Source organism: Bactrocera oleae, chromosome 2 (genome assembly GCF_042242935.1).
Source record: "Bactrocera oleae isolate idBacOlea1 chromosome 2, idBacOlea1, whole genome shotgun sequence".
Taxonomy (NCBI): domain Eukaryota; kingdom Metazoa; phylum Arthropoda; class Insecta; order Diptera; family Tephritidae; genus Bactrocera; species Bactrocera oleae.
The window spans coordinates 69,498,522-69,518,090 of record NC_091536.1 but is presented as its reverse complement, the minus strand read 5'-3'; the positions used below and the strand labels follow the sequence as shown (position 1 = coordinate 69,518,090).

General features: G+C 34.4%; 4 protein-coding genes across 4 annotated transcripts in view; 2 read left to right on the top strand and 2 right to left on the bottom strand.

Annotated features, from left to right (window-relative positions):
* Window positions 1-18: 18 nt before the first annotated feature.
* Window positions 19-935, top strand: HP1c (Heterochromatin Protein 1c). Its single transcript, XM_014232798.3, has 2 exons — window positions 19-211; window positions 263-935. The coding sequence occupies exons 1-2, from the start codon at window positions 102-104 to the stop codon at window positions 855-857; spliced, it is 705 nt and encodes a 234-aa protein (XP_014088273.2). The 5' UTR covers window positions 19-101; the 3' UTR covers window positions 858-935.
* On the bottom strand, window positions 922-2,025 carry LOC138855544 (mitochondrial GTPase 1). The gene has a single exon (XM_070105579.1). The coding sequence runs from the start codon at window positions 1,935-1,937 to the stop codon at window positions 1,005-1,007; it is 933 nt and encodes a 310-aa protein (XP_069961680.1). The 5' UTR covers window positions 1,938-2,025; the 3' UTR covers window positions 922-1,004.
* A 38-nt stretch (window positions 2,026-2,063) lies between these two features.
* On the bottom strand, window positions 2,064-3,586 carry LOC106616240 (O-glucosyltransferase rumi). The gene is made up of 2 exons (XM_014232826.3): window positions 3,321-3,586; window positions 2,064-3,262 (listed from the first exon to the last, which is right to left on the bottom strand). Exons 1-2 carry the CDS (start codon window positions 3,454-3,456, stop codon window positions 2,172-2,174), a joined length of 1,227 nt encoding a protein of 408 aa, XP_014088301.1. The 5' UTR covers window positions 3,457-3,586; the 3' UTR covers window positions 2,064-2,171.
* Window positions 3,587-3,830: 244 nt separating this feature from the next.
* Usp12-46 (Ubiquitin-specific protease 12/46) overlaps window positions 3,831-19,569 on the top strand; it is a 41,468-nt gene continuing 25,729 nt past the window's right edge. The window contains exon 1 of the mRNA XM_014232824.3: window positions 3,831-4,408. The gene's annotated coding sequence lies outside the window, so the exon portion shown is untranslated. The remainder of the gene's footprint in view (window positions 4,409-19,569) is intronic.

Below are 19,569 nucleotides of genomic sequence, written 5' to 3'. Positions count from 1 at the left end.
CGTCGCCATGCAACCCTGAGTTTTGATAATTTTTTTTTATCTCTATACAATTTTAGTGGAGTTCTGTTATAAAATTAATATAATATTGTTTAAACAAAACAATGGTACGAACAGTTAAGGAAACTGGTTTTGTTGTCGAAAAGATTGTCGACAAACGAATAACACCAGAAGGGAAAGTTGAATATTATATTAAATGGCGTGGATACCCTAGGTATGTTTGTGATATCCATTTATTCAATATAAACACCTTTTTTGTTTACAGTGCGGAGAATACTTGGGAACCTGAGGAGAATTGTGACTGTCCAGCTTTAATACAAAAGTTTGAAGAGTCCAGAGCTAAGTCAAAGAAACGTGGAGAAAAGAAACCGAAGGTCGAGGAAATTCTAAAACCTCGAGGCTATGAACGTGGTTTAGCAATGGAACAAATTGTTGGGGCAACTGATGAAACCGGTGACGTATCGTATCTAATTAAATGGCAGTTTTGCGATGAGCTTGATTTGGTTGTCGGGGAGGAAGTAAGGCAGAAGAACCCTGAGTTTGTAATTGATTTTTTTGAGAGACGCTCACCATTCCAACGTGTTATAAATGAGCGTCTGTTGGGTGTTCCAGACGAGTTACGTGTGATGAATATGAATGAACAGCAAACACCTTCAGGCAATCCTGATATAACAACAGTCACTGTCGAAAATGATGCAGCTGATGGAGCTGTTACTTTGATGACAGGTGATGTAACCCAACCTAATGCTAATGAAAGCTCCGGTAGTATTGATAGTACCGCTGTATCCTATTCTATTCCAGTGCCTGGAGTTGGAAACATAGCAATAGATGTACCAATTCTAGATAGTTCAGCACTATAAATCTATAACAATATATCCATAAAAATGTAATATTTTTATAACAATTAAACAGTAATAAAAATAATTTATATATATATATATATATAATTTTACTCATATTTTTTACAAATTTATAAATATATGCATATAAACGATTCCAAAAGAAAATCATCTATCTAAATTAACACCTCCGAAGACACCACTTCGAAAATTTTTTATGAATTTACGTGCTGCAACCAAAACATCCGGTATATTCACTATTTGTCCATCGAGATTTTTATATTTTCTTTCAGCACCTAAACCTTTTGCATAAGACACTAGAACTTCTATTATGTTATCGGTAGCGTTTTCTAAGCCCACTTCTTTAACATATTCGAACCGGCGGTTTTTATTCATCCAATATAACAAGTAGTCCGCTATCAATTCTTCACCAACTAAATGATCTGGTAAGCAGCCCACTAATGCTAATTTCATACCCATTTCGTCATCTGCAATGCGCGGTTCGAGAATCCCGGGTGTGTCAATCATATATACCAAAGGATCTTCACTAATTTTAATGCGTTCCATAACCGAACGGGTAACTCCAGCTATATTTCCGACTTGTGTTGCACTTTTCTTCCGTAAATTCTTATTTCGTAACACATTTAAAAGTGAGCTTTTACCAACATTGGGTACTCCAATTATCATGATACTCGCTTCCTTTAATCCCGTCCGATTATACCGATCCGAGTTGGATATTAATGAATGTGCTAAAGGTAATATACGTTTGATACCGTTGCACTGTTGGTTCTTGCTATTGGTGAATAAAACATGCCGGATGCCTTCACGTTCTTGAAGCTCTTTCACAATTTTTCGTTGCTCCCGTATATCAGTAAGATCCTTTTTATTTAAAACAAATATATGTGGTTTTGCTCCACCAGATATTGTGTGCTGGAATTCCGGGTTTCGCCCCGAAAATGGAATACGGGCGTCATGTACTTCTACAATACAATCCACAGATCTTAATTTTTGCTGCATTTGCTTTAATCCTTTACCCATGTGCCCAGGAAACCAGCGTATGGATTGCTTGGTTACTAGTTTAAATGCCTCCCGAAAAGACATTTTTACTTAAAATTAAATAACACAATATTACAAAAAGTACATGAAAATTTGAAAGCAATAAATATGTGAAGAACATATGACTTTGACGTTTGTTTTAGTCGGAGACAATAACCTCAAACATATCAATTAGATTGTAAACAAATAAGTTTTATTTACTTTAACGGTTTCTCGTGAGCATTAGCATTTTCTTCCTTGGATATACAATAGGTCTATTATATTTGAAATACATTATATTCATAGTTCCTGCCTCTGTATAGGACTAATTTGAACAAGTTCAGTTTCACTTTCAACTTTAAAAGTGATTAACTTTTGATATGATAGTAAGAGATTCTTCCAATAGCATTCGATGTCCTGCATACGTAGGTGATTTAAAACAAATTGCGAACCACGTTCGGAAATTTCACGAGCCAGATCATCATGTTCAAGAAAAAAATTTAAAATGTTCTCAATTTCTTTTTGACTTGGATAACTTTTTAGTGGCACGTAATGCACCCATGGCTTCAGTGCGAAATAGAAAAATTCCTTCCATTCCTCGCCGACATGAAATACTAGTGAGTTGCAAAGAAATAAATGTTTAAAACGAAAGCTGGCAGCCACACCTCTAAAATTAAAGAGATATTTATATTGACAATGATCTTCTAACAAAACTTCCTTCGCAGGCTCAGCGTTAAGAGTATCTTTCGGAGACTTCCAGGCTTGGTTTTTGGTATATTTAGCATCAACTAAGTCCGGCCTACGACGTGACAGAAGAACCAAAGCATCGCGTTCATCGGAAGTGCGTGATCCACGAAAAAAAGCCAGTGATAGCTTTTCAGACCATGGAGTTTTAATAGCAGCATTGGATATGCTGTCGCGTAATAAATCCCAGCGACCAATACCAGTTGGATGCAGAGAAATTGCAGGACCACCAGCCCAAAATGTCCACGCTGGATACAAAATATCTAAATAGTCACTTGTTTTAGAGAATGAGAATATGGGTCCAATTCTGCTGCCAAGACCAGTGAGAACCTGGGGCCAGTCCCGAGTATTTACTACCATATCTATGTCTGGTAGTTCGGTTAAAAGATTTAATAGGAAATGTTCAATACCACTGCAGCGTGCAGGAAACATGCACTCTCTGTCACGAAATAGCTGATGTTTCAAAATTTTATATCGAGTTCCATATTTTGCTGTATTGTTCAGCATTTGCTGAGTTATACCCTTTTCAAATGGTTTTAAATCATTTGTTATAACTTCGCTATAGCATTTGCAATTATTATCATCCTCATCCGAACATGGAACATGTGTTTCTAATGATCTCCTTACTTCATTTATTATGATATTGCCTACAAAATAAAAACAGGTGGTTAATAAATGATCAAATTTATAATGTAACTTTCCTACGGTTTTCAATATCCAAATGTGAACAATTTTCTATGCTTTCTATGGTACAAACGTTATCAAAGTTAGCGTCTCCAACTGTTGAAAGTGCAAAATGATTTCTGGTTATTAGAACCAAATAAAAAAGCAATAAATTCATTATTTCTAACAAGATGTTATTTTGTTTACTTTAACGAAAATTATATGCCGGCAAACATAAGCAATTTGCCAACTACTTTTGAGCGAAGGTTTGTTCGATTTTCATTTATGATTTAAAAACAAAATACAATGACACACTGCAATCTCTGTTTATACTCCCTCTAATAAATATTTAAAAGTTACCCTAATAAATAATATAACAGCAGAGACTGCAGATTCTCTGGTCTCAGCTGATATAGTACTATTTTAATTTTGAGAATATTATTGCATATTATTAAATATTTTTTTTTTTTTATAATAATAATTAAGGTAAATTGAACATACACAACACCTTGCATTTTTAATGCGACCCTGCGTTGTTTTTGACTGTCGTCAGCAATTTTGTTTTACGCTACTTCCGAAACGAAATCGAGTCATCATAAACGAAAAAATTGACGATGCCGTCAAAATAAGTCCGTGTTCAAGATAAAAAAGCGAAATTTAGAAAAGATATTTTATACAAATGTGAAAAAGAATTCATTCGAAATTACGATTACATAAAGTATCCATGAAAGTCAATAGCTGTCGACAGAAATATATCAGAGTGAAGTGAACCATTGTGTATAATTTATGTGACACAAAAAGTTTAAAAAGCTAAAAAGCAGTAAAGATAAATGAAAAAGGAATAAAGAACAACATAACTGCTCATTAAATAGTAAATTATTCAACAGTGAGCGACGAAAGAGGATATATTTGCGTATTAACAGTAAATTAAACTGATTTAAAAGTCATCGATAGGCAGGTGGGCGTTCCCAATACCGACTTCCCAATTCCACATATCAATGGTGGTGCAGTTTTCTGCGGAGCACCTGCCAGCACCCTCCCAAGGGCGTACGAACTAACCGACCTTCTCGAAGTTGACGACGGCAATTTAAGTTTGTTGAGAAATCATTTTATATTTCAAATCAAATAAGGTATGTATGTCATATTTAATTATTTATTTATAATTTACGAAACAGAAGTACGCGCAGAATTCGTTAAGCATTAATTTCTCCAGGAATGGAAAACACGTTATTGGTCGTGGGAAGTTAGAGAACAGTTAGATTAGCAACAAATTGATTTTGCACAAATAATGCCGGAGTTGCCAACCATCTGAACAAGTCGGCTGATTGGATTTACGTTTCCATAAAAAACCAGATAAAATTTTTGCATTACATGCATCAGAGAATGTTAATGATTTTTTTTCATTACTTTTTTTTTTTTTTTTAATAATTTTTCATATTCATTAATATTCTCTGCTATTGCCAATATAAAATATTTATGAGCTCCTTGCATTTAGTTTTTGCTATAATATCTTACATACATATGTAAGTCCTACATATGTGTGTACGAATGACCATCGAAGCGTTGGAATGAAATTTCACTTTGCTACCTCTCTCTATCGCGCTATTTATTCCTCTTTAAATATTTTTTTATCTTTGCGAAATTGCGACAAACAATAATTGCGTGTGAACAATCATCAGAAAGCCATATGAATATTAAAAACTTTTGTTGTTAACGCTCGTACGGAAATGAGTTTTGCACTCCTATACGTTGCCGCCATCCAGCATTTTGTAATCAATTTTACTGTTTTGTTAACCATACTTTGGGCGCTCGCGCTTCAGGTGTCTGCTCAGTTATAGACAGTCAAAATAAAGGTAAATGGAGAATAAAGAACTCAAAACATTCCTTTATTTTGTAAATGCAAAAGTTTTGCCAAATTAAGCACACACCCATATATATGAATGTATGTAGGTAAGTGCATATTCATTTGGTTTGAACTTTTAAATGTTTGGTTGCTTAAATAAATTTGTTTCTTTGAGCAATGACTCGAAAATGAGTCAAACAAGAAAACCAGTTTTCTGTCACTGCTGGTAATTTTAACGTTATGGTTCATCGAATTTTTCTATAGTGTGTACATAAGTATGTAAGTTAGGAAATTTTCTAATTTATTAAAGAAATACTTTGTATCTAGGTATATAAATATGCGAATATTGACAATAATAGTGCATCTTTAAATCAAATAAAATCTAGATATTCTAAAGTTCATAATATGGTGCATTAGTTCATTTTGTAACTGAATTTGTTCTCAGTATATGCTAATCAAATATTTGTAAATTGGCTCTTACATATATTCATATGTATATGTGAAGTCAAAAGAATGTCATAAATAACTAAATTTTTTCATGCTTTGAAAGAAGCTTTAACAACCATTAATCAGGTTTATGTATTTGAAAACATTTTTGAAGTCATATATATGGTATTGAAGAAATATTGCTCCCGATTTACTGTAACAAAACTGAAAAATATATTACAACATCATTATTGTTTTGCGCCTCCTTAAGATTTTTGTATATTTTCTTACAGCTAAAACAGCATATGTGTCTTTAGAATGTGTTGATGTCATAAGTTGCACCAATTGGCCGAAGCAACGTTTGACGGGTGGGTGTAGCAATGCCATTTTATTAGTTCAGCGACATTTTCGTATTTGTTTTGATGGTTTGTATTTGATGAGTGCCGGCTATAAATAAAACACAACGCAAAGCATTGAAACAAAATGTTATAGTTTTTATATGAACGATTCGTTAGTAAGAACATCTGAGGGCAGTGTTATTAGAGACAAGCTGTCTGACAATTCTGCATATGGTTTTTAATTAAAATAATGTAAAAAATATATACATATATATATATATATATATTAAAGATATATATATATATATATGCACATATTTGCTTGCTTGCACGACAAGTCTCTTGGGATTTCCTCATGCTTACATATATCCTATGTACTGCCTATCATTTCATGACTCAACTTCGCATTCAATAAACTTTGCTACCCTAATTACTTTCCTGTTTGCACGCATTCTTCGGGCACGTTGCTGTTAATGCATTATGCCTACATTTCTTCCGCTTTTGTGTTAATAAAAATATGTACAAACATGTACATATACATAATATCAATATATAAATATAGTAAGGAAGTAATAATTTCAGTCGCACTCAAGTTTATTGCAAGTTTGTCTTACCAGCAAAGAGCTCGACCCTTATTTGGCCTCTTTTTTCAACGTGTTTTATACTCGCAAATATGCATTTATTACATATGTACATACATACATATGAATATATGTATTTTCGACTTCTTTGTTTTCTCATTTCTTAGTTTCTTCGGCAAGGCGCATGCTCCACCCCACGTTATGCATATATTCTGAGAGTTCATTTTGTTTCTAAATGTTAATAACACTGTGGTGAACTCTTTTTAAGGGTTGGCTATAAATTTTGCTTACAAAAGTTTTAGAAAAGATAGAAGGATGTGCAACCAATCTCAATGTGGGTAACGATTTTCTATTCAAACCTCTAATTTGCACTCATTTCCAATTTCATGTTGAAATTAAGTATTCAACGCAAAACTTATGCTTAAGTTGTAGGAGTAACATAACTAAATACATACATACATATGTATTACAATACTTTTCTCTATTCTCCTTTTATGTGTTTGCATTGATTAAACCGACATTGCCTAGTGCGTGATGTGCCTATAAATGCGGCTATTTTGTGGTGATATTGCACATGAATCTACATACATACATACATACATATATACGTTGATGTACCATACATATGTATGTGAAACTAAATCGAAGTAATTTTTGTTCTCTGAAAAGGTTATTTGATATATGCCCCTAGATAACATGACTGTCGACATACCATACATATATACGTTTTTAATATCCATACATATATACTCTTTTAATATTCGTAGGGGTCGGATATTTATATATTTTAGAGGTTTTCGGCCTCGTGCTCTATTAAGATGCGTGTTGACGTTCGCGGGTTCCTACGATAGTCTGTTCTACTTAAATGGAGTGGATTAAAATGGCTGTCATCTCAGTTGCCCCGAGAATCTAGAGTGATCCTTGCGCTGGAAATTGTAGCCGGTTAAACTCCTGCTATCCAGAATTGACCCCGAAGTATCACATATATGCATGTCTTGCGTACAATGAGTCCCCGCATTACTCTAACCATTTCTTTGCATGCTCAATAAATCCCACTCCTCTAACACCCCAATCTCCATCGTTCGATCCCGTCGAAACAACACGTTTCCTGGACCTTCCGTTAGAGGACTTTGATGACAAAAAATTAACCTTACCACACATGCGGGGATTAGATAACCGCTAAGAAAACAGCAACTGGCATCTCAGCAGTTTTATAAAACAGATAGTTTCATTTATTTGAGGTTATATCCACTTGTGTATTTTAAAAAGTCGATTTTCAAAACACTGTTTTCACATTCGGCGAGGAAAATTTCTACCAAACAGCTAGATCGTTCGACTTGAAAATTCACACAACCTTCTCAGATATATTTGTCAGCCACTCTGAAGTGTAAATGTTTTTACAAAACACGACTTTTTGGGAAGCCGCCATCAATATTTTGACTAGTCCTTCGATCATCATGTACATTCATATAATATACTTGTACATATGTATGTATAGTAATAATAGTTCTTTGGTTTTTGAATTTGAGATAATTTTAAGCAGAAAAAACTTCTCGGAGGTCCTGTTATTGTTATTGTTGTAGTGGTAGGAAACAGAAGTAATTTAGAGGAATGGTGCGGGGTTGACAGTCCTTGACCGGATAAAAATCCATGTCCGTTCCGGTCCAGTTGAAGGTCCTCCTAAATATCGGTCACGGAATCAAGGGAATCCAAAATGAATACAGACACAGATACAGTCTATTAAAGTTTTTAAATTCTGTAAGTGTATGAGTAATTAAATTAAAATCTCGTACATAGCCCTAAAAAATCTTTCAAGGCCTTGAAAGAGAAGATCATCACTTATGTAATGCATGAAAGGTTGAGTGCAATAAACGTCCTGACTTTCTTCCACAAAATTAACTGATTGTCACACATTGTCTTTGTTTCTGTACGTGCCGTGAATAAGTTATTATGAGTTACCTGATCAACGGCAACATAATAAAATAGTGATCGAAAGACCCAGGTAGTTGCGATGGTGGCGCCTACGGACTATCACGAGTAATTGAGTATCTACAAGTATTATTTGTAATTCATACATTGCGAAATCAAAAATTTGTTTCAGGAACCATCGCACTTTACATAAGAAATGCTCGTTTTATCAGTAAATTTTTATTAGGCGAGTATACCCTATAACTTCGACGTCTCTTGTTAATATAACTGTAACACATACATATACACATATCGAAGTAAAGAAAGTCAGTTGTTTATGAGATTGGCATTAAATTGTTTACTCATACCTTCGTCGTTTTAAGAAAAAGCGTTCACGTAGAGAGTGCATCGTAAATGTAGAGAATAATTGTAAATGAAGTCAGTCACAGAGTGCCAATTATTACTTTACTATTTGATCGTGCTAAAATGAGTAGGCGTGTTCAATTTTTATTTTTAATCCTATAGCAGAGAAATAACTCTCGAGAGTTTGAACATTGTGTTGTTGGAGCGCATGCGTTTATGCTGTTAGTTAATAATGTTTTTTTTTCTGTAAATATACTTGTACTACTACAAGTTTATATATATTTCCGTCGTGCTCGAAATAGTTTGTATAATTATCAAGATTCTACATATTTATATTATATTTTACTTAAAAGAAATACTTTCGTGAGTAATCAACAATTGCTATTCTCACTTAGTAATTCACCACACTTAGCTTTTCTTGTACTTGGCGGCGCTGCTACACCAGAGCAGTCCATAATAAATGAAATCGAGTTACTGCCCTTCTCACGTTGGGCGTTGAAGAGTCAAACTGAAGTTTCTATTTACAAATGAGAGAGAGAGAGAGAGATCACGAGATTACGACGATAAGAAACACCAGTAAGCACATTAGCTGGTTAAATTTTACTTAAATGAAATATTTCGCTTATTGTTTTTTGGAAAAAGATATGACAAATAATATTTTATAGCGACGTGGAAATACAAATACACGAGAATGAGATAAGTTTAAGGAGTTATATCTATTTGCAAAGAGGAAACCCGCGTTTTTTGTGAACAGCATTACATAACATTACATTCTTCAAAAATTATATAATTTAGTGTACATTTGTAGTTCGGTCATTCATTTTGAAAAATTTTGGATTCCCTTAGTCGATCTATAGGAGAACCTCCGAAAAAGGTGTTTGGCGGTGATGTAGATTTTGCTGCTTAAATTTTTCTCTAATCCAAAAACCAAAAATATTTGTTATCTAATAGATGAATACAGGTAATGATCGAAGGACTTGTCAAAATTTTGATTTTTGACAAAATGGCTGCTTCCGAAAAAAAAGTCGTTCGTTATTTGTGAAAAAATGTACAGTTCAGAGTGGCTTAAAGAAGGGAAATTATTTTCAAAAACCTCATTCCTTTGATCATTACCTGGCAAATATATCTAATAAGGTCAAAGGAAAATTTCAAGACGCACGGTTCAGTCGCTTTCGTGAAATTTTCCTAACCTACTATGAAAACAACGTTTCGATAAAAACGCGTTTAAAGTTTTGGGACCCGATTACAGTCCTTTAAGAAACTCTTATAAATAGGCGTATATCTTCAAAACTATTTGGTGGAACAACTTCACATTTTCGGCGAATTTTTTCAAATATTTGATGCACAAATAAAAAAAGTCGGTTTTATACCCTGAAGAGCGTATATTAAGTTTGCCACGAAGTTTGTAACAAAACCATATATATGCAAACTAGTCTCTCAGTTTTTAAGCTATCGATCCGAAATTTTGCACTTGTCCTTTTCTCACTAAGGAGCTGCTTATAAGGCAATAGTGTAATCTCCGAAGAAATTGTACAGATCGGATGACTAAAACATATAGCTGCCATATTAACTGAACGATCGAAGTAAAGTGCCTGCATGGAAAACTTTTTTCCTTGACGAGGCATCTTCACGAAATTAGATCGGAATCAAGTTATTGTAAGGCACCTTTATATCTGTGAAGGGTATTATAGCTTCGGTGCAACAGAAGTTAACGTTTTTTCTTGTTTTAAATTCCCAAGGAGATACAATCCTTTAATCGGGTCTCTTCGTTACTAAATTTGACTCGTGAGTCGTTCACTTTAGGATTGCTTAACATTGTTGTTGCTTTAGCGGCAGAAAAAATTTCAAAGATAATTGTGAGCAATGCTGTAAACTTACGGTCTTTGGCCGGATAAAAATCCAGGTCCGTCCGGTTACGTAGATCCCACTGCTGGGGTATCTGCCTAAAATATCGTCGTCATTTCACGGTAAGAGGAGAAATACTGCAATGGTTTGATGTCGTTAACGGCAGTATACCGCAGGTTCGCTCATCCGGACCTCAGCTTCATAGAAAATTCAACTACTCGATGTACTATCGAAACATAGCTAGTTTCCGAAATAACAACCTTCGGTCGAGTAAAATTCGGGTCAATTCCGCTAACATTGAACCGGCTCTTGTTGAAGTTGTGAAAATTCAACGTTTTGTACTTGGTTCGAAAATATAGCTTTCCTCCTCATCACCAACCCCTTGGGGCACATACCAATTAAAATTTATATATTAAATATTGATTAATTAACTAAAATGAGATTTGTTAGAATATGTAGAAAATTTCCGTAAAGGTTCCCGAGTAACTTTATTCTTCAACCAGAAACCACTGTCAGACTGACTTACATTGTATCATCGGCTAATCTCTGCATTTATACATACAAATGTACATGTACGAAACGTAACTTCACCACGCTCAAAAACCAAGAAAACCTTCCTGCTCCAGTTTCAAGAACTGAGCATAAGCGTGCTCATAAGAGAGAATGAGAGATTTTTATTACTCCTCTACCATAGGTGCATTCAGTGAGACAATAATTATGTTGGTCAGCTCCAGTGGGTCGACAGCATACCTTTGTAGTACTTTGAGGTGATAGAGACAAAAGGTGTATTATTTCGTTAAAAAGGTGGGAGAGTCACAATATTTTGAAGCAACATGAAAATGGAATGAAAATAAAAGAATGGTGTTGAAATACATATGTCCATTGGCAGCGTTATAAGTACACGCGCACTCTGGTCGCGCGGGTTATGTGTGCGAGCGTAGCATAAATCTCACGTTACGAGCCATATCAGTAGCTGTAGGAGGGCGGAAGCAGCAGCAGTAGCGGCAGCGTTATTCATTTGGTGGGTATCGGTGGTGGTGGCCAGCAACTTTGCTCTCAATCGCGTTCCATTTCTGTATCTACGCGGTAGCGGATTTTCGATACCTCAATGAATCGGCTGGCGACGTTTTCTGTACTAGTGTAGCAAAGCGATTTATGCGTTGTGTCTCAGAAAAATGTGATTATTACAAAAAAAAAAAAAAGTGAGAAGCATTAAAAAGTAATTGCAATTTCGGCATTTATTTTCGAAATATAACAGTGCGTTATGTTTTATATCCGATTCTCCGCTTACACCTTCTTTGTGCGAAGGTTTGTGCGCAACATTTTTGCTGCAAGAAATTCACCATAGCTTAATTGCAAATTTAAATGTCACATTGTTGGTGGTTTTGTGTGTCAATTCTAGAAACATACATACGAATTCTTTAGTGTAACTGCAATTTGTAGTGATTTCTACCGAGTACCAGCAATCATTTGTCATATTTATGCAATTCGGTTGGTTTACTATCTTTTCGAGGCACCTGCCCAGGCGTAGCACCAAAGTAACATACTCTGATAGAGCAAAAACTACGCCTGTCTTGGGTGCTTTTGCGCTGCCCTGCGACGTTTTCGTGTCAAGTTCGGTTGTTTAGTTGTAACTATTTCGGCAAAGTGGTAAGCATCTGTAAGTGCAAAATATTTGTAGTAAAAGTGCGCTGTAGTTGTATGCCGAATCACTCTCAAATGCAGCAATAAAATTAAATAAAAAGTGTTATTTATGCATTGTCACATCTAAAGAAGTGTAAAAATATTTTAATTTGCATTAAATTAATAGCTTATTATCTCACACAATTTTTTACAAGTGAAAAAATTGCTAGTGCAACTGTGAACTGCCTCTAATCAAGGATAACTGTGCTGCAGCGTGCTTTCGTCTTTGTTTTTCAAAAGTAATAACAAATGATACGTAAAGCGTAGAGTTTTTCCAAAATTTTACAACATATTTTCGCAACTTAAAATTAAAGGTAACATTTATTTATTTTCCATAACAAATATTTAGCATAAAGATTTTCCCAAAATTAGTGAAATGTCAAATGTTGTATGTTTGTATGTACGAAAAGAAATATGTCACAACGTTGGCTTACAACTTCCTGTATTGCCTTGGAAAAATCGATTTTGACTGCGGTCCGTCTCTTCCATGTTTTTTGTTGCTGTTGTTTGGTTTTTCATAACCACCGCTGTATAGCTGAGTTTTCTTTTTTAAATGAGTATGTGTACAAGTATATATACTCATACATATAGTACATAAATATGGTATGTGTAATTTTGTTTGTAATTACAAAGGTTTATTTATTGTGGCCTGCAGCTTGTCGCTCTGTTTTGCATGAATTTATTATACTTGTGGAACTAATTTTCTCATTTAAAATTTAATTTTTTAACATAATGTGCACATTTTTTAATTATTACAATTTTGGAAAGCGGGTTTCCCAAACGTAGATGCGGTACCCAACTATATTAACAAAATCTCTAGAGTCTCAGTAATATATCAAATAATTTGTTGATTTATTTGTAAAATTTTGCAATAATATGGTTTAATATTTCGATAATTATATTCATTTTCAGTGAACTGCGTTTTCTCTTTAATTAATTTCAACACATAAACCACAATGATTATATTCATTATATAATATTATAATGACTATAATCGTCGTATCTGCGAAATTTGTGTGCGTAACTACCATACAGTGGAACCTGGGTTCAAATATAAATGTAAATACGTATCCCAGGGATGTTGAAGCTATAGAAGGATTAGTTATTTCTTTAATAAAAATCTGAAACATAACCTCACATCTTTGAACGAATAATTTATATAATATAATATTAAGTCCTTCAATTATTTAAAAGTTTTATTTTCAAATCTAGTTGTTTTTCGGTGTTGGTAACACTGTCAGCTGCTTAGTTTTTCACCGTTATCTGTGAATTGTTTTAAATGTAACAGGAAATTGTTTGGACGCATTACAAACGCTAATTATATCGCATTATATCTCAGAACTGGTAGGTCTTAGGAAGAGGGTATATTTTATATAAATTTGTGATTTAAAATTTTCGTCGAAAGTAATTTTTTTTACACAACTCAATGTTTTTTTGAAAATCAAGAAAAAAAATTTGTGACATTTGACCTCGAGTATTTTTTCCCACATACCGGAACGATGAGCACTTTTAGTATGTTATTTTTAATATTTTTTTTTGAATATATTAACTAACTTTCAGCTTGTTGTAAGTTTGTTTAACCTTGAATGTCTATTTTGATTAGATTAATAGTATTCATTCTATATGAATTTTTCGACTTTTTCTAACTACTACTACCATCTGAACAAATATGACCCAGACGTCATGTTCACGTATTTTAATACAAATCCCTATTATCGTCTTCAAAATAGGCTCCTGAGCCAAGTAAAGCATGACAACGCTTTATCCATTTCATATACATTTGTTCTAAACCTCGGTACATTTTTGGAGCGCCATTCGTTAGATTGTTGGAAAGTTTCGATGTCATATTTATAAACCCACGTGAATTTGATTAATGTCCTGAGCTACCTTGTCAAGCATCTATTTTGCGACCGCTACTCGACATCGTTTTTGCAAAATATTGAAATATTTTAGCACGAGTTTAGGCTTGACACCCTTCATACCCAAAACATTAACCAAAATGTGGTTAGTCGAATAATAAGAGCCATTGAGACCCCAAAAATCATAATAAATACTGATATAAAATATATGAACTTTAAATACAAATATGTCAAAAACCAAAAGTCTTAATCTGGAGAGCCTCCTCTATCAGCCCATACCCATTTTGACCCCGAATTCGGGAATACTATTCTAAAATTTACCTAAATTCCTAAGTGTGGTTTCTTATGGGAATTAAGTGAGTTTTTTTGTCTCGTTTAAAGCTTGTGGCGTTGAAAGGGTATCTAAAGAATTTAGCCTATAAAGAAAACTTAGCAGATAATTTATATAGTGGAACTCAATTTCAATGGAAAAATTCCACTGCAATTTACGAAATTATGTAAAATATTATATTTCTCGTACAATACGAACAATTATTTTATTTTAGAAGACGTCACCAATAAATGACAAACCGTAAAGAGAGCCACAATATCAAAATGATGACTATAGCCTCTGAGCAATAATTTTCCAGTAATTGTTTGCCAATAATATATACTATATACTTGTATACATATATATTTGTATGTAGTTAACTTTTCATTTCATCTTTGATTCAAGTAATTATTATCAACTTTTTCTTTGTTCAGCTAATCATCTAGAATTACGGGGCCACTTTCGTTAGTCTAGATAGCGGACACATACATATGTGTTAACAGTAATACTCCTACGTACAATTGTATGTATATTTATTCATGTCTCGCATTCCATTTGAATATCACTTTACAGATAAGGGCGCAAACTATTCCTTTTGAAGCATTTTTGTATACTTTGATATTGATACTGACATATCTGACCATAAAAATGGCGATAAAGTGTTAAAGCTAAAGTGCAAATTATGCAACTCGAATTGTGTGAACTTGAAAATCAGATCCATTACAATTTAATTATTATCGACTTTGTCCAAATTATCTAACTTAAATGCAGCAAAAATAGAAGCTTCTAAATTTGCATTGCAGAAATATTAAATATTTTTTGTTTTCTTATTACTCTGCGGTGGCCGGAAATCGATAAAACTAATTATTTATACATGATTGGAAATACGTAGCATATAATCAAAGCAATCAGCGTTCGGCAGCGCCAATAGCTGTAGGTAGCAACGCCAACCGCACGAGTGCCACCAGCTGCCGTTTGCAAAAAGACTACAACGTGGCAATTGAGTTAGCAATAATGTATATTGGCTAGTTAAAGTGGGGGAAAAGCGCAATTCGAACGAGCAAACACGGTTAGCGGCAGTTCAGGTATTCTACAAGGGCGGAAAGTGTTTGAACCCACGGCGTCTTGATAGTTGTGCCACATATGGAGTGCCTTGAACCCCACATGAATATTATGTATTGGAAATTGCACAGAGAGAAAATCGTTCTGTCTATTTCAATTGTAAAATTATATGTTGATATACAGTTGGTAAGGAAAGTATACGTACGGCACATATTTTTCGTTTTATGCGTCACAAAATATATGAAATGCAGTTCCGTTTTTATTACCTTACTATTACTATCTTATTTGGAAGTATTTAAGCCAATAAAAGCTAAACATTTTTATATATTTCGTCAAACTCCCGAGTTTTTGCACCCTCTGTACATATGTGCATACATATGCATGTGAGAACACGTGCTCTTATAAGCAAAAATTTCGCTTATTCGTGCACTTCTACCGACCTTTTCTCTTAAGGGTGAACTGTGCGTTGGTTCATAAGCTGCTGTCTTCAGTATTCAATATGCTACCGTAAGGTTAGCAGGTAATTTTTGGGGGTTGGAAAATAAATTTCATGTGCCCGACGTCAATACTGTGGTGGTTAGCTCTGAGCTTTTGGATTTTGAGATCATCAATTTATATCTTTTAGTCTGCGGTCTGGCGGAGTTACCCCAAGTTTCAGGTGCGCCCACAAATTACTGTTAGGAATTGATATTAACAACGAAATATGGGCAAGACTGCTATGCAAGTCAGTGTCCGCTAGTATATACATACATACATATGCTTTTATAATATAGCAAGGAGTCTCAAATACTTAAATATGTACATACGAGTACCTAAATTCAAGTACCGACTCTGCAAAAATATATTACTGTCTTCTCATATAAAATTTTCACATTTCCTACTAAGTGAGTGTGTCTCACAATCAACATTATACAAGACCGCAGACGAGCAAATGTACTCCACTATAATCTACTTCTTAATTACCAACTTAATTAACGCACTCGGTTTTTCTTCTTTTCCTTCGTTTGCCTTGTGTTTTTTGTGTCACTTCTGTTCCGTTTCTCTATTAATTGTTGCGCCTTTTCAAAGTCTCTATTAAATCTTGAATGTGTCTATGTGCTTGTGTTCAACAACAATTTTCCTTTTATTTGCAAGCCGCGTTTCTTCTAGTTTATTTTTTGCCAATAATAACAATATCTCATATTATGCCAATATTTTACACATACTCAAATTGCATGGGAAACTGCCGTGTGCAAATTTGTAATTATCATTTAGAAATAGTTTAATAAGTGGGCCTAGTTCCCTGCTATACATTTTAGATTTATAGAATATTGATGAATTACAGTCAATTTCGTTAGGACTCTTCAACAAATGTTTAAAAAACTAACAATGTTTGGCATTACTTAAAGCTAGTAGTGGATACCTGACATGTCTTCGTTCATTTTCCTCTCTTAGCTTAGGTAATTTGACGACAGAGAAATAAGTTCACCATATGTTGGTTAAAATATTAAATATTGTTCCAATAATGAGAAAAGTTTTTCGCGCATAAAATTACATAGTTTGCAAACTTTTACTACTTATTCCTTCGTACTGCACGTCATGCATATTTAAACATTATTGCCTCTTTGTGTTTTTCGCTCTTTTTTTTTTTGCATTCGAGCGCCTACGCATTATCTCTTCTCGCTGCCTCATTGCATTCTTCCCTTATAGGCAAATAAATAAATAAAATCAATTGAAAAATCACTTTGAATAATAACTTGGTTTGCGAACCATAAAAGGCGCGCCACCTTTAGCATTCAAGAATTGTTGAAAAATAGTATACGCAATAACATAAACAATTTGAAAGACGAAAAGAAAACGTGCAAAAAATACGCTTGAGAGTAGGCTCACTGCAATAGGTGTGGAGGTGCCGGAGCATTTGCGTAATCCGACACCCACTACTTGGTAATGCAACAACAAAACAAAAAACGAACACGGTGGCTGACAAATGACGAACGGCGCGATTTGGAATCCATCGCTGTTGTGTTCACCTTTCCGAGCGTCAGTAACGCCCCACAGACCTGACCACGAGCTGAGCAATCAAAGAACTGAGTAATGACGTTAAACAATGGCCTAAGTATAGAGCAACTCCACTTTAAATATATGTATAATAGCAATCATGCTGACATTCGATACTTTCCCCACGTAAATGCAATACTGTAACAAAAATAACAATTATAAACACAATGGCATTTGCAAAAAGGCGCTTACATTTATTACCGTCTTAACCGCAGTAGAATTGTTCGTGTTTCACGCTTCTCCTACGCCAAAGTACCAAACCTAATAAGAAGAGCAAAAACAAGTAATTACTTGACAGTTACAACAGTGGGCATGTTGTGTCTAAATAATGTTTTGCTACATAACTAATTGTTGCCGCTATAAATCCTTTTGAAGGTAGTTTACTTCCTCAGCTTTAGTGCAAGTTGATGGAACCAGCTACCAGCTACCAGCTATTGCATGGATTAAACGTCAAACAATGACATTTGATTAAATAATTTGTTGGAATATATTTAAATAATTATTTATGTATTTATATAGTGATGTGTTCGGAAGCTAGAGGCACCTAATGCCTTAGAGACATTACGTTGACAACCAGTCTTAAGCCATTGTTGTTTGGCATGCAGTAGCGATTTTTTATCTTCTCGACTAGCAATGCTATGGCGACTGCGTATGCCACACATTGACGGTTGGTCAGTGGTTGAGCTAAAACTTTAAATAACAAGCGTCAGTAGCTTCCATATATGAAGGTACGTACAGTGCTGTTAAAGAAAACTGCACTGCAATAAAGATGTGTTCAATCCTTACTAAAATTACATAGATTAGAACTTCACATGTTTTAAAACTTCGAGGATGTGGTCTGAATGGGTAACGGTTATCTATGTAAAAGGCTCTCTTGACTAGGCAGACTAGAAGCTCCCCTGTTAGCTAAGCTCGCGAAATAATATTTTTTTCGGTCCGCTTAGAATTAGAGCACTATTGACGATATTGGTATATTATAATGAATATCCATATAATATATTAACCTATCTCTTATTTATACGGCTAATATTTTCAAAAGTCCTAGGATAATGTTATAGTTGTTGAGTATTTGAAAGTATCTCATCAAATAAAAAAGCTTTCTATACAAGGAACAATTCATGTATATACCGACAGACTGTTAGACAGGCGGTCATACTTGAAGCAAAATCGACTATGCTCTTCGCGTAGATCATTTCTATATATATATTATATGTTTTAAGACGTTTTATTCTGGATGTATCAACTTTGTGGCAATCTTAATATGTTCAGCGTATAAAAATACGAAGGTGATTTAATCAAATACTGGGATTTCAATCGCTTAAAACCCTGTAACTGTCATTCCTTTGGTCGAATAATGATTCGAAAAAGTCAAATGCAATGATGAATGCGAGGTGACCGATTCAATCGTGTGATAATAATGGGATTCCGACACTGTGGCTGAACGTAATGTCGTCAATTATGATGTAAGGAACGGTCTTTATCCTTCCTTTATTATACGGTACCAAGTTGCCGGATTAGCTTTATTTGTGTATTTGTATTTGCTTATCAATACGATGCTCATATATTTCCCAGCACTATACATACTATGTATCACTGAGACACATTGAAAGGCATGCCGCCTATGCGACAAACCTCTTTTTGTCTGTAATTTTAATCGCTTTCAGTTTCCCAACGCAGCGCCTGCGCAGCGTCATTGTGTGCTAAGCATGTATTTTATTATTTCGCCTATATTTTTATTTATTTTTTATTTTTTTGATTTTTCATTGCAACCGCATTCTTCCCGTTTCATTTGCAACAAACGAGTTTTTCTTTCTTTTGCGCCTAACCAGTTGGACAGCAGAGCTCGCATTATACTCTTATACTTTGTCATTTCGTCTCTCCTTGTGCGTGTGTGTGTGCCCACACTTTCGCAATGCTTAATTCCATTCCAATTTCCATTCCACTTCTAATTAAAGACAACGTCACATAAGCAACTCTTACCGACTTTGTGGGCCGCTGAATGTTTAATGGCGCCGAATTGGAAATGCGCACCAAAG

Coding starts and splice junctions, on each gene's coding strand:
- HP1c (XM_014232798.3), top strand. CDS start 102: ATGGTACGAACAGTTAAGGAAACTGGTTTTGTTGTCGAAAAGATTGTC. Junction 212..262: donor AAATGGCGTGGATACCCTAG/GTATGTTTGTGA, acceptor TTTTGTTTACAG/TGCGGAGAATACTTGGGAAC.
- LOC138855544 (XM_070105579.1), bottom strand. CDS start 1,937: ATGTCTTTTCGGGAGGCATTTAAACTAGTAACCAAGCAATCCATACGC.
- LOC106616240 (XM_014232826.3), bottom strand. CDS start 3,456: ATGAATTTATTGCTTTTTTATTTGGTTCTAATAACCAGAAATCATTTT. Junction 3,263..3,320: donor ACATTTGGATATTGAAAACC/GTAGGAAAGTTA, acceptor TTTATTTTGTAG/GCAATATCATAATAAATGAA.